The 22,822-nt window shown below is 54.1% G+C and overlaps 1 protein-coding gene and 1 long non-coding RNA gene across 3 annotated transcripts in view; one reads left to right on the plus strand and one right to left on the minus strand.

Annotated features, from left to right (window-relative positions):
* The first annotated feature begins 443 nt into the window (after positions 1-443).
* Positions 444-22,822, plus strand: part of SORL1 (sortilin related receptor 1) — a 49,179-nt gene continuing 26,800 nt past the window's right edge. The window contains exons 1-14 of one of the 2 annotated variants that reach the window (XM_075116540.1): positions 444-668; positions 10,825-10,941; positions 11,247-11,372; positions 11,887-12,048; positions 13,483-13,550; positions 13,894-14,074; positions 16,041-16,142; positions 17,106-17,275; positions 17,451-17,643; positions 17,834-17,951; positions 18,475-18,548; positions 20,261-20,349; positions 20,456-20,634; positions 22,060-22,246. In XM_075116540.1, the coding sequence (XP_074972641.1) occupies positions 510-668; positions 10,825-10,941; positions 11,247-11,372; positions 11,887-12,048; positions 13,483-13,550; positions 13,894-14,074; positions 16,041-16,142; positions 17,106-17,275; positions 17,451-17,643; positions 17,834-17,951; positions 18,475-18,548; positions 20,261-20,349; positions 20,456-20,634; positions 22,060-22,246 (1,925 nt within the window). In that variant the 5' untranslated portion in view covers positions 444-509. The remainder of the gene's footprint in view (positions 669-10,824; positions 10,942-11,246; positions 11,373-11,886; positions 12,049-13,482; positions 13,551-13,893; positions 14,075-16,040; positions 16,143-17,105; positions 17,276-17,450; positions 17,644-17,833; positions 17,952-18,474; positions 18,549-20,260; positions 20,350-20,455; positions 20,635-22,059; positions 22,247-22,822) is intronic. The other variant, XM_075116539.1, reaches the window with a different exon arrangement.
* LOC142067589 (uncharacterized) lies at positions 1,948-5,413 on the minus strand. Its single transcript, XR_012664099.1, has 3 exons — positions 5,282-5,413; positions 4,109-4,233; positions 1,948-3,347 (listed from the first exon to the last, which is right to left on the minus strand). It is a non-coding gene; the product is annotated as an uncharacterized LOC142067589 (long non-coding RNA).

The raw sequence follows: 22,822 nt of genomic DNA on the forward strand, positions 1-22,822 counted from the left end.
CTGGACACTTGCACGGGCAATCACGCTACTGCCCACAGATCCCGGGGTGCTTTAGGTGAGTGTCCCGAGTTGGGGGGCACACCCTGCTAGGGGTGCGCTATGGGAGGAAAAGAGCAGCTGTGGTTTGCTGGGGGGTGGCGGGAAAACCTCCTGCATCCCCCGGAGAGAAGCAACTGCAGGTCCTTTATTTTATTTGACTTTATTTCACGTAACTTCATCCTATAGGACTCTATTCCTTATCACTTCCATTAACGCGACTTGCTTTCCTTTTATTTCAGTAGGATCCCAAGCACCCTCCGAAGGCAGGCGAACGCCCTCTCCCGGGACCCCGACGCCCCGTTTCGGGGAGGGGTCCCCGGGCATCCCCGGCGGGGAGCGGGCGGCGGGGGCGGGATGCGGGCGCCGAGCCCCGCCGCTGCCCATTGCACATTCTCTCCGGGCGGCGGCGCGGCGCTCCGCTCCCCTCGGCTCCGGCTCCCGCGGCTCCCCCCGGCCCCGGCGGCACGAACATGGCGACGCCGAGCAGCGGCGGGGTGCGGCGGGGCGCCCCGCTCCCCCGCCGCCTCCTGCCCCTCCTGCTGCTGCTGCTGCCGGCGGCGGGCGGCCGTTCCGCGCTGCCGCTGCGCGCCCCCGAGACGCCGCCGGAGCCCATCCAGGTGTACGGACAGGTGAGCCGGGCCGGGGGCCACGCGTGGGGTCGGCGCACCCCTCCCCCCCAAAACACCGCGGGGCCGCCCCCCGCCCCCGCGGGGAGCGCTAGGGTGGGGGGAGAGGAGGAAAAGGGGGGTCGGGAGGGCGGCAGCGCTCCGCGCGCAGCCGCGCGTCCCCGCTCCCACCGGTCCCAGTGTCGCGAGTGGGCTGGAGCGGAGCCGGCCGCTCGGCCTCGGCGACAGCGCGACGCGCTGCAGCCCCCCGCGGGTGGGCTGGGGGTGTGTGTGTGGGGGGGGGCGTGTGGCACACTTGCTGCTCGGAACATAACTTCCGCGCTTGCGGGGGTTTGCGTGGAGCCGCGGGGGGGGGTGGCCGGCAGCCCCCCGGCGGGGAAGGGTCGCGCTGCGGGGAGGCAGGTTGCTGGCGAGGCAGCAGTGCTGGCTGCATCTCATCGCTCGTTCGCTGCCCGCTGCTTGCCCCGCTCACAAAGTGGCAGACGTTTAGGCAGGAGGTACTGCTGAGCTCAGCCTGCAGCTCTCCCTGTTTCCCCCGGTCCGTCTCGAATTAGTGGCACTGTGGGATCTGCGTTTTACACTTGCGGGTTCATTTCCAGAAGATGAGCAGCGGTGGCTGCCGGGTGGCCAAGGGCACACGCTGGGCAAAACGGGCCGCGTCGGGTCGTCCCCTCCGCTAGTTCGCCAGATGGGAAAGCGAGTCCCTCGGGCTAGGAGCGGGCAGGCGGTGGGCAGCAGCTCTGCACCTAGAGATGCTTGTCTTGAACATTTCTGTGCTCAGAAGCTAGGCAGAGGAAGGTGACTTCTGGTAGAAGATATTGCTATTTGTGAGGCACCATGGCCTTTCTCCATAAGAAGGGCTCCTTTCTGCAGCTCTGATCCATCCTCCGCTGCTCCTTGCAAAAGAGGGGGAGAGGAGTTGCTCAGCACAGAAAAACATAGAAACTGCTATTTCTGAAAGTATCCCTGCTTGGGCTTGATTCACTGGCAAGTTTTGCTGCCAGGACCGTAAAGGCTCCCCCTCGCTTCCTCCCCCCTCCTTCCAGGCAACCATCACTTTAGGGGCGATGAGGAATTATACTCGGGCTGCCTGGGTGCCTGCTATAGAAAGCTTTGGCCTTAAAGGGTCTATTTTTTAACTATTATCCACGTGCTAGACTACATTAAGTTGCCCCACTTGACCTCCTTGCTTAAACTGCCTGTGTCCCATCACGTGCCCAAAAGGCTTCTGAGAGCGCGAGGGGGGACCGACCGTGGAGGGATGAGGCATGCTTTAAGCAAGGCTTCGAGCCTTCAGCGACATCTGTGTTTGCCTCCTCAGCTAGTGCTTTCCTTTCTGGGTGCCCTCTAATTTCCCCTTTTTGCTACTTGTGGGATGAGAAAGAGCGAGCCGCAAGGCAGAGCTAGCTCTAGGGCAGCTGGAGGGACATGTGCGGGGCTGGTGCTGTTCCTAAAGTCCTGCTCCTGCTTCTTCATTTAGAGGATGGGAAAAGCTGTTCCAACTCCCCTTGAAAATCTGCTTCGCCTCCTCTACCTCCTCAACATTTGGCTGTTTTTAGCATAACACAGATACCCCATTTTAGAAAAAAAAAAAAACCCACAACACTTGTCTCATGTACAGAAGGACATTTGTAGCATCTTCCCTTCTGTCTCCCAGTGCCTTTCATATAACCCACCTGCCCGGGCCAGGTAGAGAGCTGCTTTGGCAAGAGCAGCCTCTATCTCCTGGACATGCAGCGGCAGATCTAAGAGGGTGCGGTAGCCCCGGCGCTGTCTGGAACAGGACTAGTAGGAAGCAGTAGGAGTTCGACAAAGTTTGCCACTGTTTGGTCTTAAGCTTTCAGAGAGGATTTGCCTGGAGAATGGAGTTGCTCTCGCTGGTGGCATGGCCTATGGTTTCGGGCTAGCGTACAAAACCCAGCCCTTCTGCTGCTTCAGGGTGGGATGCAATAAATTTTAAAGCCCAGGTACTGTATATCACCAGGAAGAGTTTATTAGCACTAAGTTCTCTTGAGTGCTATAGTGCTTTAAATCAGGGTCCACCTTAATAAAAGGGATGAGAGGGAGCCCGTGTGTCCTAGCCTCTGTTACAGATCGGACTGCACAGTTACTAATGCCTAGGAAGCCAGAAAACTGTGTAACATGGTGCTCGGGGGTCTCATGCTTTATTAGAAGTACCGAACAAACCCATTGTCCGCCCCCGCCAGGTGTCTGGTGCTCCTCTAATTCTGGCAGAAAACAGCACAGTTGAAAAAACAGTCCTCTCTCAGGGACATCATCATTAGGGGCAGTTCTTGGACCAAGCATCCTAGTGCCATGCGGCTGCAGTCCCTTATCTGGGACACATCCTGCTCCCGTGTGTTTGGCAGGTCGCTCGGCCATATGCTACGTGCTGGCTCGCACCCCGAAACTCTCTGCCCTTCTTCAGCTCTTGAGTGCAGTCCCAACACGCCCTCGTGGGATGGCTTAGGACCTAGGCTCAGCTCAGAGGCGAAGGAAAGCGTGGCACAGGAGGTTGGAGCTGTCGCGGGTGACATCACCAGGGGACCGGAGTGAGAGGGAAGGATGGATGGCCCCGGCCAGAAGCAAGGAGAGGAAGAAAGTCCAAACCCTTTGTGGCTCCTTGGGAGCCAAACACAGCTTACTTGGCACCATCAGCAATAGGCTCAGAGCCCTCTTGCCCTAGACACCAAAGACAGAAGCACAAAACATTACTTGGATTCCTCATCCGGATCCTCACCGCTGATCGCATCCTTGCCGGCCAGGCTTGTGCAGCGTGCACGCATGGCTACAGCAAAACTTTCTGGGAACCTCAACGAACAACAAGGCCCTAAACCTCTGTGCCTTTGTGGCTTCTCCCCAGCTTTTCTGACTCCAAAGCACCAGCAACCAAGAGACCAAATACACAGCTCCAGTCACCCTCAGCTTTGGGACAGAGCGGGTTTGTTCTCTTGCACAGCCCTCACCTCTGCGGGACTCTTGGTGAGCACTACAATGGACAGACTGTTACGAAGCTTGCACCGACACGTGACAGGTCTTTTCTAGGACACCACTGATGGCAGTGGAGCATCCCCAGGGCAAGACAGCTGCTGTCTACACCCCCGCCCCGGGCCAGCAATGCTCCCTGAACCCCTTCCAGCAACCGTGGCACTGCACCCTGCCCTCCTCTTCCTGGCACAAGCCCCTGGCTACCGAGCCAGCTGCTCATCTGCAGCCCGCCCTCCTGTCCCTTAACAGCCTCCGTGCTCCTGCCTACGCATCCCTACTCAGAACTGGATGCAAGTACTCAGCTCTAGAATTTTACATTTCTAGAGCACATCCCCACCATCCCACAGAAATCCCATCCTCTCCTGGGGGAAAGCCAGCCACAACTGCATTGCCTGCAAGGGCTTCGCTTCGTGCGACAAACAAGGAAAAGAGAAGTAGCTGCTTCAGCTGCCTACCTGCGTGCTGGGTCGAAGCGGCTCCCGTGACCATGAGGCTGGCTGTCTCGCAAGTGTCATGTCATGGCTGCAGCAGATGGCGAGGAGGAGCGCTGGGGCAGGAGGCCAGCCTCTGTCTGCTGGTCCTGAGGGTCAAGAGAGACCATGACGGTTACAGACAATATTTACACTGCTGGGCTGCTAATACAGACGTGCAGGTCTAACCTGTACCTGCCAACATCCCTTTCCCTTCTTTGGAAAGGGCTTAGCCAAAACCTCTCCCAAAAGCACTCAACACACAAGAAATCTTTGCCTTAAACCGCGCCGGGACAGAAGACATCTAAGAGCTGATGGCTCCTGCAGCAGCCAGCTCACCCTCTGTGCTGCTGCTGCAAGACCTCAAGCCTCTCTCCATGCTCCCAACCTGTGCACGGGCATCACCTCTGTGCCTCCCCATCCCCTGAACCAGCGTTATTGCCTGCCCTAACATCAGCTTATCCCTTTCCCTCCCTGGGGATCTACTTCATTGCTCTCAAAGCTGCCTGTTTCCTGGTGCTAACCAATCCCACCTTTGAGAAAAAGGACCAGGTTTTCATAATTTCCAGGCCATTTGCTACAAAATGGCCTTTTATCAGCCCACCTGCTTGACCTTGACACTCCCTGCCCCTCCACACTGATGAAGACCTCCTCAGCTGCTAGCACTTGGCATACCACACACTACCACAGCCTGCATGAGATTAAAATCAATGCCACACCATGATGTTACTCAGTGATCTTTAAGAATGAAGTTTTTTCAAGACAGCTGAGAATTCATCTCCCATTAACATAACATCACCATGACTGCATCGTACAGGAGACATTAACGTCTATCTCTGGTACTACACGCTTTCAGAGTACCAAGAAAGCAAAGCACTCCGTCGGAGACGAGCCCCCTCGCTAGAGCGGCGGGCGTGGAGGGACGCTCAGCCGGCAGCCACGCTGCAGCTTGTGGGCAGAGCTGCGCTTAGGCTTCGGGAGTCCCTTCCCACAGTCCTTGTGCGGTCCACCGCCTCGGCCCAGGCTGCAAGCTAACCTAAAATGCTGTTAGCACACAGTCAAAATAGTGCCCGAGCAGAGAGAGCTGAAGCTTCTCTTCTTTTGAGGCCATTAGTGCATCCTAGTAGAGAGCCCACTGTTGGTCCCGTCCCCCACAACCTGCAAACTAGCAATGAGCCTTTCTTCTTTCAGAGAAGGCAGGAAAGCGCTTTGCAGGGTAAATGCCATCCAGCTACGTGAACGGAGACATCAATCACACTGCATCAGAACTGAACCGTACTTAATTTTGACCTAGTTTGCCAGCCCGGCAGAAACCTTCCCAGATTAGACTTTAACCTTCTGGAGTTGCCCTGGGTGGTGACAGCACTTCCCGGCAGAGGGCTGGCTGCCAGCTCCTGGGCCCCTGTCCTTTTCTTCCTTCCTCACATTGGTACATACCCCTCCCCATCGCTGTGGCTGCCTGGGCGGGGGCACCCCTGCCCCTTTCCCGGCTGGGTTCCCTGCTCCCTGCACTTGCTTTTGCGGCTGACCTTGCCAGGAGAGATGGGTCTCTGGAAGCCACGCAGTTCCAGCTCCTGGCACTGTGCTGGCTGGGAGAGGTATTTGTGTTTTTATTCCTTGTTTCCCCTTTGGCAGGTTCCTCACAAATCCTGCTGTTGGACTAAGCAAGCGTTGCAGTGTCCCAGGGGCGTCACTTAAGGTTTCTGTAGCTGTAATTACTAGCTCGTGGTGTGCTTCACCAGCAGTGCTTTAGACCTTTTCTGCAGCCTTCCTCCGTGCCTCGGTTATGGGGGAGTGACTTTCATCAGTGCTTATCCAAATTTGTTGCAGGAGCCTCGATTACCTCCCCCCGCAACAATTTAGAAGGAGAGCCCACCTCCAGGACCTTCTTGCCAAGGGACCCACTTGTTTCTGGGGTAAACAGGGCTCCTGCCTCAACCCCAGTCTTCCCCCTCCCTTGTCCTTTTCCTTTCTCCTAGAAACAATAGCTAACAGAGAGCTCTGTTGGTGGTGGCAGAGAGAAAACAGCCCTGCAAGCAGATGATTTCAGTATTAACAAAATTAACATGGGCCTGGCACTCTCTGAAATGAGTCACCCGTGTTTCATATCAATGATTTCAGACCCTGGCATTTTCAGTCCAAGCCACAAGCAGCGCTACGGCAAGCACAGACTGTATTTTAAAATATCATGGCAGGGCTAGAAACAGATGCTCGGGAGCAGAGCAGAAGGTACAGTAATGAAGCTTTAGTGGGAGCGCACGGGGAACGCGGCGTGCCGGGAATGCGGTAGCCACCCGTGACACTCGACTCATCGGGGCGATGCTGGGCTGTTGCATAAGCCTTACCAGGGAGGCAGAGGAAACAGGGATGCTTAGGCCTGGCACTTCCCTGCAAGCTGGAGTGGTGAGGAGCCTGGTTAGAGCACCTTTCCTTTAAAGCCCTGTGCTAACCAAGCTGCGGCTTTGCTTCTGACCCCTTTCAGCAATAGCTTTCTTTAGCCCCATCCTCATTCCCCTGGCTACCGGGTACAAAATGTTTAGCTGATCTTTCTTCTGCAAGCATCTCCTGACAGCCTCCAAGCCAAGATCTGAGCTGCTGGCAAAACTGAAATGGTTTTGGCAGCCACTCACGGCCACAGAGGCCTATTGCTCTCTGATACCCTCGCTTATCGAGCTGTAGTAAGAATCTATTAACTATTTAAAAAGTTCCTAGGAACTTCATTTGTTTGTGGGCATCCCATTTTCAATTACATAACCAGGACAGAAGACACGTGAATAATCCCTAGGAGTCTTTTTTCTGCACACCCCCAATTTTACAGCATCGAGCCTCAGCCCCCGAGTAGTCGCATCACATCGCTCCCTGATTAATAGCAAGTGCCTGGGTCGAGCTGCGGTCTGAGTCCTGCAGCTAGAGCATTAATTCTCGACAGAGCAAAGCTGTTGACGCACACAGCCATCTCCCAAGCCCACTCGGCACCCAGAATAGCCCCTAATGCTGTCTTGACACTCGTCACTGTGCACGGGTGCTAGGTGCTCTTACGAGTCAGCAAGCGCGCAATATCTCTGCTTGCAGTTCATCACAGCTAACGGTGTGATTTCTGCACAGGGAAGTTACACCTCCTACACAGAGCAGCTCAGCCTTGCTGGTGGCTCAAGGGCGAGGATTTAGAGTCCTCCAGTGATGGAAACGCCTGAGATACTGCTGCCTAGCCTGCCAGCAGCCAAACGAGTAGCTACAGTGAGGTGCCCACGCTGGAGTCACTCACCTCCTGGCTAGCCTGCACGGTTTTGGAGCCCAGGGCTTTCACTAACGTTGCAGTTTGCCATGTGCGAGGGGTGAGCCACCTCTGCTGAGCTTGACAACCAAAATCCCTGCCCTGACCTCTCAATTCTGGTCATAATCAACCGAGAGGGACGCGATGGGAAGGGGAGCTGGCAGTTAGGCATTGCAGGTGCCTAGGAACTTGGGATCGGGGTGCTCCCCCCGGCCCTGGGTGCTCGAGGAGCTCAGCATTGCGTGCTATGTGCCTGGGTCTGCTCACCTAGCAACAGTCATCACCCTCAGAGGCTCGGCAAGGCACTACTACTGTCTCAGCACAGCACCACACACGCAGACAGCATTCCCCCTCCCAGCCCAGCCAGAGCACGCTCAGACTCCAGCTGCACCCCTGGAGCTGCACGGGAGCTCGTGCCTGCTCCAGGCCATGCTCCCACGGGACAGCAGCTCTGGGGGCTACCTTCTCACCCCGTTTCTTCGGGGGATTCATTTATTGGAAGATACTATTAACAAAAACCAAGTATATAGTGAGAGCAAAGTTAGCAGCATTGACTACATTAGCTAACAGAGCTACAAGCAGCCTCTGCTGTGTCTTGGCTCCTGGACTTCATCTGGCACCTTACATATTAGGAGGACAAATTAGAATTTCATGCATATTTCATATACACTTGATCACTTGGCAAAGACCAAAACACTTCCCCATTAAGTAGAATTTATGCTAAATGCTGATTCCATTAGGCACCAGCCATTGCCCATTCATAGGTTAAACCAATTCTGAGGACACTTTCCCCTGTCAGGGGAGGTGGGGGACTCTGTGACAGTGGGCTCCGGCCTCACCTCAGCAAGCAGGGCAGGGTTACTAATGTCAGGGATAACAGCAGCCTTACTGCAAAGCTGTCTCACAAAAACCATCCTGGTCAATGGCACATCAGGTGCTTTTCACACAGGGCACAATGTAGTGCTGCTGCCTGGACAGCAACGACTCCGAGTCCCATGTGTTGCTTCCCTGAGTCGTTTGGGTCCCCACAAAGCAGCAAAGGACCATAGCAGAGCTGCCAGCTGGGGTCTGCCGCACTGGGAACCAGCCCAGACAAACATGTGAGGCTCCTAAGCCTGAGACACTGCTACAGGAGCCCTTCCCGGAGGACTTACAGTGTAAGGCATCCTTCTGGTGGCTTCTCCTAAACTTTCTGCTGAGCACAGCCCCTAGGCACTCCACACTGCTCTTCCTCCCTCCTGCCAGGGAGCCAAACCTTACTTATGCCCAGTTTGGCCTTTATATAGGGGCTCTGCCCTAATTAGGCTGCTAGAGGTCACATGGCTCCTAATGACTAACGAGGCTCAGCAGGCTCCTCTAAGCCCAAACACAGTACCCCGGGCTTTGGGTTTTACTACCCTTCCCAGGTCTCCCTGCTCTGAGGAGGGGTCTCTCAGGGGCTTGCTGTCTGTTTTTGCTCACAGAAAATAAAGCTGTGGAGGTTTATTGCTGAGGTTAAAGCAAGGCGCAGCTAGGAGTCCTCCTGCAACCATGGGGTCCCCCTCTCTGTTCCCCCTCAAATAAAAACAAACCTCTAGACAGGCTATTAAACCTAGCCCTTTGCCTGCAACCAGCGACCTCAGCCCGGGCACAGCTAGGAACCCAAAGACGCTGTCACCCAAACTAACTAACATAGATGTAGGAGATTTAGATGGGGTTATTCTGCTTTTAAAGGTGGGGATGGGGATGGGGGCTGGGACCGCAGTGCTGCTCTGGATTTCAGACCTGAGGCTAGACGTTGGCCGTCTCAGTGGGCATACGCAATTCCTTCTTCCCCACCCTGTTTCCCTGCATCCTCAAACAGTGTCGCTTTATTTTTTTTCCAGCGGGTGTGCAAGGCTACCACGGGCTTGCTTTGTAGCTGATGCTGCTGCCTGACCTAAATCTCTGCCGCGCTTGCTGTCTGGGTGCAACAGTGTGGTTTGCCCAGTGGGGGGGTCTCTGGCAGGCAGATGGGGGTGCAACAGGGGGCACTGGCCCTGGGGGCTGCTCACTGCCTCCCTACCAGGTTTTGATGTTTTTTGGTTTTTTTTTCCCTGCCTTGTGTTAGCCTATTGTATAAGAGGGATTTGAGGGCTTCTGCTTCACTCTCCCCCCCTTCCAGAATAAAGACCTTGTTTTTCCAACTGTTTTACTTGCTGGTTAAACCGGACCCTTGCCCCAGGCGGTGCTCCTCGCTGATCCTGGAGTCAGTGGGAGACACAGGGTATCAGGCCAAAGAAAGGCTTAGCCCTGTATTTTTACAGCTTTCCAAGGCCATGAGCTTAAGGGTTACCAGCCGTCAGCTGAGCTGCAGCGGCGTGCAGGGGCTCAGGCACGCATGTCTGCTGCCGCAGCGATCGGGGCGCCCATCCCTGGCCGAGCTACGGCCGCTGCCGAGCTACCTCACCCGGCTTCCCCAGCGAGGCTGGCCATCCCTGCTCGCTGGCAGCAGTCGCTATGGGCACTGGGTTTCCTCAGAGGCTCCTGCAGCTTCAGCTCCCGCTGCAGTGATGCTGCGATAGCTTCCCCATAGAAACCGGCCCTTCGCGACCGGTGCTGTTACAGCGCTGCCAGGTACAACACACTCATGGGGAGTAACAGGATTGTGTATGACTGCGTTTGTTTTGGAAACCAGCATGTCCCTTTGGGTACAGAAGAAATCACTGTAGAAAGGTGACTCTGACTGTGTCGCTTTGCCTAATCAGCCTGGATTTGAAATCACTTCTCTATCCTTGGGTTTAGTTTTCATTCTCATTGTCCCCTGAATCCTATTTCTCCGAGGAATAATAAAGGGAAACCTAACCCTGTTAGGCACATGCATTTTGCCCACACGTTCATGAGAGGTGCTGCTTTACGTGGGGCCATGCTCGAACGTCACCCCCCCAGGGAAGCCTTCTCTTTAACTATTTGGTGGCTTGCAGTGAGGGCTTGAGTACCTTGCTGTGGTGGCCTTGGTATAAGTGACGGCAGCCCTGGCTCGGTGGCACTGTCTGCATAATCCCCATCGCTTGGCAGAGGTTTCCAACCCCTGTCATGGCACACGGCCACCGGTTTGCTCGGCCGCACTTTAAAATGGGGTGGAGGGGGCTTTCAATGCTTTCCCAGCGAGAGCTGGGAGCGGGACGAAGGCACAGCAACCTCAGAAAGTGGTGGTGGAAAGATAAAGCCCTTTGTGCACACCCAACAGCTGTGGGCCATCCTGTTGCATCTTAGCTCTCCGGGCAGGAGCTGAGCTTACCCCAACGTGGCCAATAGTGCAACTCCTGGACCTTCTGAGGTCTGAAGAGCCGTGGTTTGAATGAGTTTCCCCAAACCCGGCGTTTCTGAGGAGGAGCAATACGAGCAGGTGTCGGCAGCTGCTCTCCAGCTGTCCCTGCTCATGGTGCCTTCTTCCTTGGTGTTGCAGGTCAGCCTCAATGATTCCCACAATCAGATGGTTGTTCACTGGGCGGGAGAGAGGAGCAACGTGATCGTGGCCTTGGCCAGAGACAGCCTGTCTTTGCTGGGTCCCAAAAACAGCGACGTAAGTACCGTAACCTGACGTTGTCCTGGGGCCCCTTCTCTGCTTTCGTGCTGGCGGCTGCCGAGCACCAGCCTGCCTTTCTCTCGTGTGCTGGGAAGATGAAAGAAAGGCCTGTAAGTTTGAGTTCAGAGGCAGAAAAAAAGAATTTAATATCCTCTGTGTTGCCCCATGGGTTTGAGCCCTGAAAGGCTGACTCAGGCAATCTCTAAGGCTTTTCTCCCCTGTAGTTTTCTGAACTTTTACCAAATCTCTTAGAAGAGAAACAAGAACTTTGCGCTTCTCACACTGGGGCTTCTCCTTTGCAGGTTTACGTGTCTTATGACTACGGGAAGAGTTTTAAGAAGATTTCGGAGAAGTTCAGCTTCAGCGGGGGGAACAGCAGTGAGGTGGCCATTGCCCAGTTCTACCACAGCCCGGCCGACAACAAGAGGGTGAGGATGCAGCAGCTGGTGCCAGCGGGGCTCATACGCGAGCCAGCAACGCTTTATCGCTGCTGATAGCATGAACATGGCACGGCCCTCAGGCCAGGGGAACTGGGTGTGCGGCCGTGGCTCATGCTGAAGATCTGCCTTTGCACAGGGCAAGTGCTGGCATGGGCCTTTCTGCTGCGGCAGCGGGGAGGGATGGGTCCCTCCCACAGACAGGGACTGAAGGTTTTTGCGCGGTGCTCTTGCTTCCTGGGAGAGCCCCTCGGGCCATCCCGGGGGTCCCTGGGGCAGAGGCAAGATGTACCAGGCACGCTGCCGTAGCTCTGCGATGTTTGGGAGCATCAGAGAGTGGCGTGAGATGGGGCGGCTGGGGCAGGCAAATTCCTCTCCAGAGTTTGCCCTCCCAAAGGCTCCCCCAGGATGTGTGCCTTTCTTACTGCTAGCCTGAGCTCTGCTTTGACCTCCTGGAGGCTGACCACTTGTTTTCCTTCTTCCTTGTCGGTCCCTCTCTTTCCAGTATATCTTCATGGATGCCTTCGTCCCGTACCTCTGGATCACCACCGATTTCTGCAACAATATTCAGGGCTTCTCGATTCCCTTCAGAGCAGCAGACCTCCTCCTGCACAGCAAGAACCCCAGCCTCCTCTTGGGCTTTGACAGGTCTCACCCTAAAAAACAGGTGAACACTTCCACTTAGACGGGAGGGCCAGCATCCTGCCTCTACCCTGCTGTGGCGTTTCCCTGGCCCGTTACACGCCCCACAGCCCTTACGATATGCCGAGAGCCACCCTGCCCGGTGCTAGCGTCGCATGGGTTCATGTTTTGACCATCCAGGGTGTCTAATCATAGATTACTGTACGCAGAGCTGCTCCAAATTGGCCAGGACACCCCCTTTCTTACAGATCAGCCTGGTTGGTGACCTCTGGAGCAGTGAGGGTTTAGTACCTACAGGCTGGCCACCTTAAATGCTTCCTTTTTGGTTTCCTTCATTTATGCTGGTCCTTCATCCACACTGCTCCTAACCGAATCGATCTCCCCAACAATTGCGGTCATAACTCGCCGCGGAGCGCTGGCAGCTGAGGCAGGACTGACCTCTGCAGTATTTCGTGCGGGCATGTGGTTTGGCTTTAGGTCTTGCATAACAAAATGCTTCTTGAAAACAAACACCTTTTTTTTTTTCTTTCCCCCTGGGGCTTCTGGGTAAAGTTTGTAAATAATTACAGCACCTTCAGATAGACACAGTCAGCCTAAGCAAAACCTGGAGGGGAAACAACCATCCCCCAACATGTGAACGGGGACAGTTAAGCAGGTGTCATGGTTTTAGCTGGGACAGAGTACTGCCCAGTCCGTGCTGTTCTGAGCCTGGTTGTAGCAGGGTGCGTGTTGGGCACTGCTGATGCCTTCCTGGGGGGACAGAGCTGGCAAGGAGCGGTGCCTTCCCTGGGCGGGCTGCTGGACTGACTCTTGAGGCTGAAGTCTGGCTGGCAATATCCACATATCCGCAAAAAAGAGGCAAAAATTGCAGCTCGGGTGCCACCATAGCACTTGGAAAAAAAGACACGCAGGTTTTAGGGAGACGTGCCCTTCGAGGGACGGGATCCACAGAGAGGTTGATGTGTCTGCGGGGTGGCATGTTTATTGCTGTTGCTTTCATTGGTGCAATGAAAGATACTATCTCTCCTCTTGACCTTTGCCTTACTGATGCTCACAGATCTGCAACAATAGCATGTTGCTGTGCTGGGGGTTGTAATGGCCTCCGAGGGGGAGATGGCTCTGCCCTGATATTTACCCTTGCTAACGTACTCCGCGAGTACATTATAACAACTGATTTTTATGTCTGAGTTAGTGTAAAACCAGGTGGAACAACAGACAGCGGGAAATCCTTCTGGTAGGAGTCTTAAGCACAATTTTTTCTGGTTCAGGTTATTCTCCTGCAGCTAGAAAGATTGCTGTTGCTTTGCATAGGTGCCACATAAAGAGAAGTCATCAAAGCTGTTCACGGTTTTGCAATGGATGCACATCCGCCCTGCCTTTGCTGCCTGAGGTTGGGTGTCTTAAAGGATTGGGTCTGTCTGGTTGCCCAGTCCCACTGGCATCTCTTTTGTTACTGCAGCTCTGGAAATCGGATGATTTTGGCCAGACCTGGATAATGATTCAGGAACACGTGAAGTCTTTTTCTTGGTATGTATCGCACTTGTGTGTTATGCCCAGCTCCTGTCTTCTCTCGCTCACTTCTTGCCTCATTTGCTGCCCTATGCAGACAAAGGACCCGGGTACCAAAGCATGCTCTGGCCCTGGCCCCCTGCTCCCCTCACCCAGCAGAGACCCTGTGCCGTGGGGATGTGGCACCATGGTGTGATGGGAGAAAGCCACTGGCAGAGGCACCAAGGGGCACTCCACGTTCCCCTGGTTCTTGCACACCCACCCCATCTCTTGAAAGAGATCCTGCTCCTTGGTACCCGCTGCCTTCTGCATTGCTCTGAGAGTTCAGAAATAAAACCAGTACCTTTTTTGTTCTTACTAGGGGAGTTGAGCCCTACGATAAGCCAAATACAGTGTACATCGAGCGGCACGAGCCTTCTGGGACTTCGACTGTTATTCGCAGCACTGATTTCTTTCAAAGCCGAGAAAATAAAGAAATAATCCTGGAAGACGTTGAAGACTTCCAGCTCAGGGACAAATACATGTTTGCAACAAAGTCCGTGGTAAGTACCGTGCGAGCAGTTCACTGCCAAGGGTGTCAGTCAGGGCTCTGGTACCGCACCACCATGGCCACAGCAGGCAGTAGCTCTGCTTTCAGCCGGGACCTGTGTCTAAAGCACAGCGAGAGCGTTTGCTAGGGTTGACGCTACTCACTGCTGTACCTCGCAGCGTTCGGACCTCGTGTTTAGCTTGCTGTGGAGGTGTTGCTCAGACCGCCTGCAGCTGCCTTCCCCACTTGACCGAGCGCTGCCGTGGATGAAGCAACACCTACCAGTGCTGCTCTCCCAACAGGGCTCGGAGCGGTGGTGTTTCCGTATGCCTGCCTTCAGCAGGCTGGGCAGAAATAGGTCAGACTGCAAAATGCTGGGTCGTGGGGAAAACCACAGGATGCCTGGGAAGGCGGACGAGGCGGGGGTGGCAGGGGAAGGGGGGGATGTGGCTCCGGCAGCTCAGTGGTTAGGAGGCCGCTTGTCAGAGAGGATTACCATCAAACATGGACTAGGTCCAAGTAGCCTGATGTGCTCCAGCCTGATAAAAGAGCTGGATTTTCAGTTTGCTTTCCTTAGGAAAGAGGATGCGGGTGAGCGACAGTGGCCTTTTGGTCCCTCTGCAGCCAGGGTCCCCGCATACTTTTTGAAGCTTTCACTGAGGGCAAGTCCTTTATAGGTGATCAGAGACATGACACCAGAGGGATCGAGTCCCATTCCTTCTAGAAGTTGAGGAGTGGTTTTCTTTTTAGAAGATGCCAGCATTGCTTTTCCCCCTGCTGCTGCCATCGAGTCTGTTTTAAGGAGCAACCTTTGCCATCTAGGGTGACTCCTCGCAAAGCCATGTAGGGTTTCCTAGGCAGTAAGTGGTGAGCATGTCATCTTCGGCCACCCGAGCAGCTGTAGTGGTGTCCGACGCTGACAGGGGATGTGTTTGCAGAGCACTTCCAGTTTTTCCAAAGTCGCTCTTGCATGGGGTAGTACAGCCTGTAACTCTTAGGGCCCGTCCCCTTGGCGCTATGCCTGACCTGAAGCCTGCTGCGGTTTGCAGAGGGTTTTATCTAGGCTTGCTGGTGGGGTTGGGTGAAACACAGGAGAAGGTCCGTGACTCTGCAGAGAAGCCACCGGGCTCATGGGGCAGTGTCCTGAAAGCATGAGGTGGGTTTGAGTCAGGACCTTTCCAAGCATGAACTCAGTTTGGGGGTTCTTCAGAGTTGTTTCTGCTTCTGGAAGGCTCGTGGGTGACAGAGCCCACTGTCATGCTTCTTCCTACAACTCTAAAGACTGGTGTTACGCTAATCAACATTGAAATCGCCCGTACTCCGTGCCGAGGCAAAGACCAATGGGAAACACAGAAGCTGGGAGGGGGGCTGCCCTGGCTGCAAACCCCTGATTTAGAAATTATATCCCCAGGTCTGGAATCAGGCACCTGCATCAAACCTTGGCCATGGCAGGAGTGGTGCTGGAGAGCAGAGACAGGCTGGGTGGCAGAGCCACAGAGGACTCTGGCTTCTGCTTCTCTTCGTGGGAGGCATGGTTGCTTAGGAATACAGAGCCTGGGAAAACCAGGCCACTTATTTTTGGAGCCTAAATCTGGGTTTAGTTTCATACCATTAGCACCCGACATGAAGTAGGTTGCCCCCAGTTCTTACTTTTTTGGCTTTGCACTGGCACCTTTCATTTTCTGCAAATCATTAAAAGTAGGAAGGAAAGGAGGGACTGCTCTGCAGAAAGAGGAGGAATTAAAACCAGCCTCCTTACCTCTACCCAACCAGCCAGAAAGGGCAGTTTCTCTCCTTGCCGAGCACTGGCTGCGGCAATATAAACCACAAGTGGGGAATGCTGCTCCCCACCGTCAGTCCCAGGCACGTGGTTTGTGGGTTTGCCAGGTTTGCCTGGTGTGCCTTTCGGCCGCTGCTGGAGATGAGGGTGATTTCGAGGGCGAGAGCTACTGCTAACATGTCCCTCTGCTCTGCCGCAGCATTTGCTAGGCAGCTCGCAGCCGCCTTCAGTCCAGCTCTGGGTTTCCTTCAACCGCAAGCCCATGCGCGTGGCACAGTTTATAACCAAGCATCCAATTAAGGTAAGTGGTGACTTCCGAGAAGACCTCCTCTCTCCTTCCTTTGCCAAGGACACCCTCAGATGTCAAGAGCAGTTCTCTATGTTTCACCAAACACTGCAGGAGCTGGAGCTGGGAAGGGACTTTGTATGACCCTGCTTGGGGGGGAGTTGGCTGAGCAAAAGCTCATGTTAGGATGATCTTGTGGTTTACATGATGGTACTTTATTCTAGCAATTTATGCCTCTGGAGAAATACTGAAGTACCCAGAGCACTGTGCAGGGCCAGTACTGTCCTGGGTGTGAGGCTGTCTGGAAAGAGACAGTCACCAACTTCCTCCAGCACTGGTGATGGAGGCTCGCAGTAAAGCCCAGATACACAGAGAGGGGCTGATCTCAGTGCCCCGTGCTTTTGCTCTGCTTTTAGGGACCTTGCTTTTTCTCATGGGGTGCTAGGTCGCTGAGCACAGGCTGGTTCCACTGGCATGGCCCGGAGCATCCATCTTCTCTGCAGGCAGAGGAAGCCTAGGGGGACAGACAGGGTTTGCAAAGAGTCTGTGATCCATGAACCAGAGATGTTGTGGTGTCCCTAGGCTGGCAGGGACAAAGGAGAGCATGAGAAGTACGCTGGGTGTTTGGTAGAGCAATGGGGCGCGCTCCTGGCTGTGGGACGCCCCTCTCCTCTGTGGGGTCTGGGCGGTGAGAAACCCAGCACCGTATATAGGGCTTGGCACCTGGTGCCGCTTCCAGGGAACTTTGCCAGTGGGTTGTGTAGGGTGGAGGGCGAGGAACAGCAATTGCTAGAGGAGACACACAAAAGAAAAAGCAGAAGGAAGATACCTGCTTGCTGAGTGGAAAAAGTACAGATGGGTGGAGGGAAGGATTAACTTCCAGCTAGCTAAGAGGAAATGCTAAATTAGCCTGTACGTAAACCCTGCTTGTATGCCTATACATATGGAGCCTGCTCGCCTGTCATTTACATCCCAAAGGAGTATTATGTTGCTGACGCCTCGGAGGACCAGGTATTTGTGTGTGTCAGCCACGACAACAACCGTACCAACCTCTACATCTCGGAGGCAGAAGGCCTGAAGTTCTCCCTGTCTTTAGAAAATGTGCTCTACTACAGCCCAGGAGGAGCTGGAAGTGACACTCTGGTCAGGTAATGGGGGACGTGCCTATTTGGTTGCAGTAAATGAGAATATTGGCCAAAGTCGTTGCAGCTTTTGGCTGTGCTTGATCAAAGCATTGCCCTGAAATCTGGGCTTGAGAGTCCCCCGCTCCCCAGACCCAGGGAGGCTGCGATTCACTGATCCCAGATTTGCATTTCCTCGCAGGTATTTTGCCAACGAGCCTTTTGCGGACTTCCATCGCGTCGAAGGCGTGCGGGGCGTCTACATCGCCACCCTGATCAACGGCTCCTTCAGCGAGGAGAACATGCGCTCCGTCATCACCTTTGACAAGGGGGGCACCTGGGAGCTGCTGCAGCCCCCGGCACAGACGCACTACGGGGAGCAGATAGACTGCGAGGTAGCGTGGGGCAGGAAGGGGCAGGGGAGTGACCGTGGGACAAGCCCCCTGCAAAAGAGGCTGAAATGTCAATCCCACTGCGAGGGAGCCTCTCCTCGCCTTTCCAAGCAGAGAGGGCTGGATGAGGTGGGACAGGGGCGTGGGTGAGTGCAGGACAAAGGTTTAATGCCGCTGTGTTTTGCTTTCCCAGTTTTCTCAGGGCTGCTCTCTCCACTTGGCCCAGCGCCTGAGCCAGCTGCTTAATTTCCAGCTGCGTAGGATGCCCATTCTCTCCAAGGAGTCGGCACCAGGACTGATCATCGCCACCGGTACCCCTTTCCTTCCGCAACCGCGCAGGGGCTTGGGGCGCGTTGTTGTCAGGACGTGAAGAACTTGGCATCCTCTAGTTTGTATATGTAGGTTACAAAAATGCAATTAAACTGTACGTTTTGCAGTCCCCATACAGTAATTACAGCACGTATATCTTACTGCAGCGCAGCGACACGAGAAAGCTTGCCTGCTTTATTCTGATCCTCTTTCCTACCACTATCCACATGGAGGGTTTCTTGAACATACAGAAATTCTTGTTTGTCTCGCTCTTTTACTGAAAAAAAACCATTTGCACAGTTTCTTTGAACGTGTTTCTAGCCACAGGTTCTTCCCCAGCTGCTTTTGAAACTTGTAACAGTCTTTAAAATATTTGCTTTTGAAAGGTTAGCTTACAGTGTGAAGATTCAGCTCCTCAATCATTGTCATTTTGCTCACAGATAAAATTAGTTTAGAGGTGCCTGGCTTCATGTTAAGCAATTGCTTTGCACTCCTCAAGAAGAATGATTTCTCCTGTTCTCCTAGGCTCCATTGGCAAGAACATGGCAAGGAAAACCAACGTCTATGTCTCAAGCAGTGCCGGAGCAAGGTGGAGAGAGGTAAGGCTGCTCTTTTGCTTGCCAGCTCAGCCAAGGCAGTGGTGCAGCAGGTAGGGCGTTGGCAGCAATGTGGATAAGTGACGTGCAGCCTTTGGGCATTAAAGGTGACCTCCACATATGCATCCAAGAGCTGTAGCTGGAAGGTGCTGAACATCCCTGAAGACCAAGGCTAAAAGGTCTCTAGATGAAGGGTCGGGCGAGGGTTGGCATGGAGACGAGCCTCGTGGTGAAGGCAGTGGGTTCAAATGCAGTAGAGCTCCCTCCTCTATTTCTTTTCTTCAGCTGGCAGGACTTGCCTCTGGCATGGGCATCTGGCCCCTTTCGGACAGGACTGACAGCCAGGACTTTGTGTGTAGGAGCGTCTGGAGAGGCTCTGGCAGATTCCAGAAAATGGGATGTTGCCCTTGGTTTATGAGGAGTTTGATGCTGTTTACCAAGTGGGTGTTCTGGTCTGCGGCAGTATTTGTGGTCTGCCTGTGCATTCTGCTGCGAGTGTAACATGGTATTTCAACATCTGTGAGCTATTTAATCCAGTGAATTAAACTGCCTCCTTTTCCTCCTGTAAGTGCTGCGCGGTCTGGGTTAACGTCTGGGCAGCTGCAGCAGCGGTGGGGACACGCCACAGGTCTGGATGCTGCCAAAGCCGACCGTGGTTCAGAGGCTGGCCCTGGCTGAGAGCAGGCGCCTCCGAAATTCAGCTGGGGAGTGGCCGTGGGGACCCGCTGTTTCTCCCTGCTGGAGCCTTGCAGCAAGACAGGAGCGTTCACAGCCAGGAGAGGGTATCCAAAAGCCAGGACTTTCAGGTGCCAAGCTCCCCCGGCTCGCAGGCAGGTTTGCATTGAAGTGCAATTAAAACATGCCAAGGAAGCGTTGACCCACAGTTAACAATGCCGAGCTCCTGACTTATCCGGGCCCTTTGTATCACGAACGAAGGTGCAGAACGACCCAGCAGTGTAGTTCTTCAGCTGGGAAGCAGTAACACAACTCCTTCCTCCCAGCTTTGGCAAGCAGTGGGCTGGAAGGCTCATTGCTCTCCAGATCACTGGTACGGTCTCAAAGCGCAGAAAAGAAACAATGCATTCCATACCCCGTGCAAGAACATCCCCAAGCGCGTTAGCACGTACTGTCAGCAGATTCAGGCACATACAAGCTCTCTGTTTTCATCCTGAGCTGCGCTGGGCTCCCCAGATAGGAAAGCAAAGGTTATTTTGTGTTGGAGCTGGAGGTGAACGTGAAATACAAGTTTCTTTCTACGGGGTGGGTTTTTGCATGCCGTGGCCCCATTTCTCTTTAAGCATTCATAAAACCTTACAGCCTGAAAACCAACGCTTACTGCAATCTTAGGAAGGCCTCACGGACATAACAAAGAGTTGCAGACTGAGGGGGGAGCGACTGACTGTGGCTTCGTGTCATGGCACTTTGTCCGTTAATTCTTTCCCTGCGCACAGCACAGGAGGAGGAGACTCCGGGGCGCAGCGCTGCTCTTAAACACAGCTGTACGTTCACTGAAATTGGGCTGGCTGCTCTTGACAGCAGATGTTGGCCCATAAACACTTGAATCTCTGGCGCCTCTAGATACTTGCCTCAGTCCAGGCGACCCGAAACGTTGGTACGGGTCAGGCAGCGTTTCTGACGAAGCATGCTTTCCAGCCAAGCTTTTCCCTTAATTCAGCACAGCTCTGATGCACCCCTCAGCACCTTTTCTCTTCCAGGCACTGTCTGGACCCCACTATTACACCTGGGGCGACCACGGTGGCATTCTTGTGGCCATCGCACAAGGCACCGAGACCGACCAGCTCAAGTAAGTGGCAGAGCAAGAGGATTGGGGCTGGGGCTGGGGCCGGGAGAGAGCAACCTGCAGCAGGCAGGACCTGCGGTGGGCAGCTCTCCCAATTCTTTTTCTGCAGGTACAGCACAAACGAAGGGGAAACCTGGAAAACATTCACTTTCTCGGAGAAGCCGGTGTTTGTGTATGGCCTGCTTACCGAGCCCGGGGAGAAAAGCACCATATTCACCATCTTTGGCTCGTACAAAGAGAACGGCCACAGCTGGCTGATACTACAGATCAACACCACTGACGTGCTGGGTAAGGGGACGGGCCACAGAGCCATCGCCGGTGCTGGGTTTTGCAGGTGGGAGAGCTGTCCTGTCTCCCCACCATGGCTTTACAGGTTACACACTAGTAAGCCCTCGCCTGAAACCAGCTGGTCCCCCTGACGCGCAGCCTGCCCCAGGCACCCCTGTGAGCGCAAGTCAGATCCTGCCACGCCATCTCCAGGGGTCTGAGTGAAGAGGGGGTATGGGAGAGGTTTTTGGAAGCCTAAATCAACCTAGAGACCTCAGGCTATGCACCGAACTATTTAGTCATCTAAGGCTCTTAGATTCCCGCTGATGAGCATGGGAAATTGGGCGCCTAGATACGAATCGGGCACAGAGAAAACCTTTGTTGCTCTTGCCCTCTGTTCTGTTTTCCAAAAGAGACCCCAGAGGGAAGCCCTCAAGTCTCATCAGCGGCAGACCCTGCTGTCCCAGACATCCCATGGAAGCCAAGGGAGAGAGGGCAACTCCCCGCGGGGCTGCGTTCAGCTGCGGTGCTGCCACCCGTGTTCGGGTGCCCTGTCCCTGGCATCTCACGTCCACGTGGACACAGTTGCTGAGGGCACTTTTGTCCCCTGTGCTCTCCCCACACCCCCTCCTTCCTCACTGAGGGATTTGTTGAAAGGGAAAAGGGGGAAAAAAAAAACCCTTCTGAAGACTTGTGCCTATGAATGTTTTATAACCCGTTTCAGCTTTGATTGCGAGGCAGCATTTTAATCAAAGAGCAGTTAAACCCAGCAGAGGAATTTGCTTGACTAAAATTTATAACTGATTCCCTTGACGTTTTGTTAGAAATGGATCTGTTTGGTAACCAGAACAACTTCATTTAAATGAGGCATTGCAAATTCACTGTCACCACGATGGAGCAGCTTGTTGCCTCCTGTCACTGAGTGCCGCTGCGCACTCTGAGCTGAAATGCTTTCTGCTTTGCCTTTTCTTTTGGGCCAGGGCTAGAGCCTTGCAATCAGGGGGGAACCGCTTGTTTTGTGCCAGAGGAGGGCGAGTGAGAGGCAAGGGGCAGCAGGCGTTATTGTGGTGCATGGGTGGGTGCCAGCGTGCCTCCCCTCACTCTGAGCATCCTGGGTATTGATGCCATGATGCCATGATGCCATTAGCCACGGCAAGAAGCCAAAGTTAATGCAGCCTCCTTGGAGGCAGAGCGGGTTGCTTGGAGCCTGCGGCTCCCGCCTGGGAGGTCTTTTGCACCTCCTCTGAGGGCAAGGCTCTCTGCATGTCCCCAGAGCGTAGCACGGTGCTGGCGCAGGACACGGTACCACACTTCGCACATCCTTGCCAGGCATGCATCAGCAGCAACGACCAAGGGACACCTGCGGCTGTCTTGCCTTTAAACCCTTGGTCTGGGTTGCAGCAAGGACTGTGCCTTTCTTTACCTCGACCTTGTTGTTTCTCTTAGGGGTGCCTTGCACAGAGAACGACTACAAACTGTGGTCACCCTCCGACGAGCGAGGCAATGAATGCTTACTGGGGCATAAAACTGTTTTCAAAAGGAGGACTCCTCATGCGACCTGTTTCAATGGGGAAGACTTTGACAGGCCTGTCATGGTCTCCAACTGCTCTTGTACAAGGGAAGACTTTGAATGGTAAATAACAATTAATTTCTTCTAGTCTGGATTGTAAGTCTGAGATAAATATCTGTGACCAATCGCTCAAAGTGAACAACATCCAATTTACTTAGCTCTTGGTATCGCTGCTTGATTTTATAGCAGAGAGGAAACTAAATAGACTGAAAACATCCTTTCATTAATAACGGGGCATGAGACTTAATGTTTTTAGACCCTTTCAGGAGTCTCTGAAAGGTTCTATAGAAGAGGAAAGTATTGTTAATCCATCACCTTTCACGTGATGGTGGACAATTTCCAATCACATACAGGGATCCTCCACTAAAATGTTTTGTGACCCTTTAGCTGCAGGGATGCAACTGGCCCTGCTATATCTTTTTTATCTGCAGTTTGCACTGTACTGACACTGCACACCTCTCAGGATAAAGAAACACTCTGGCAATCTGATGCAAATGTTTGGGGTTAGTACATGAAGTGTTTTTTCAGGGACTGGACTTTAGCGGGGCTCACGACCAGACCATTGGAGTGCCCGGTACGTGCGGTTAAGGACAGGGGTACAGACTTGCCTGTCCGGTGCCGAGACGGAGACTAGAAAGG

This window comes from Phalacrocorax aristotelis, chromosome 22, assembly GCF_949628215.1.
Source record: "Phalacrocorax aristotelis chromosome 22, bGulAri2.1, whole genome shotgun sequence".
Taxonomy (NCBI): Eukaryota; Metazoa; Chordata; class Aves; order Suliformes; family Phalacrocoracidae; genus Phalacrocorax; species Phalacrocorax aristotelis.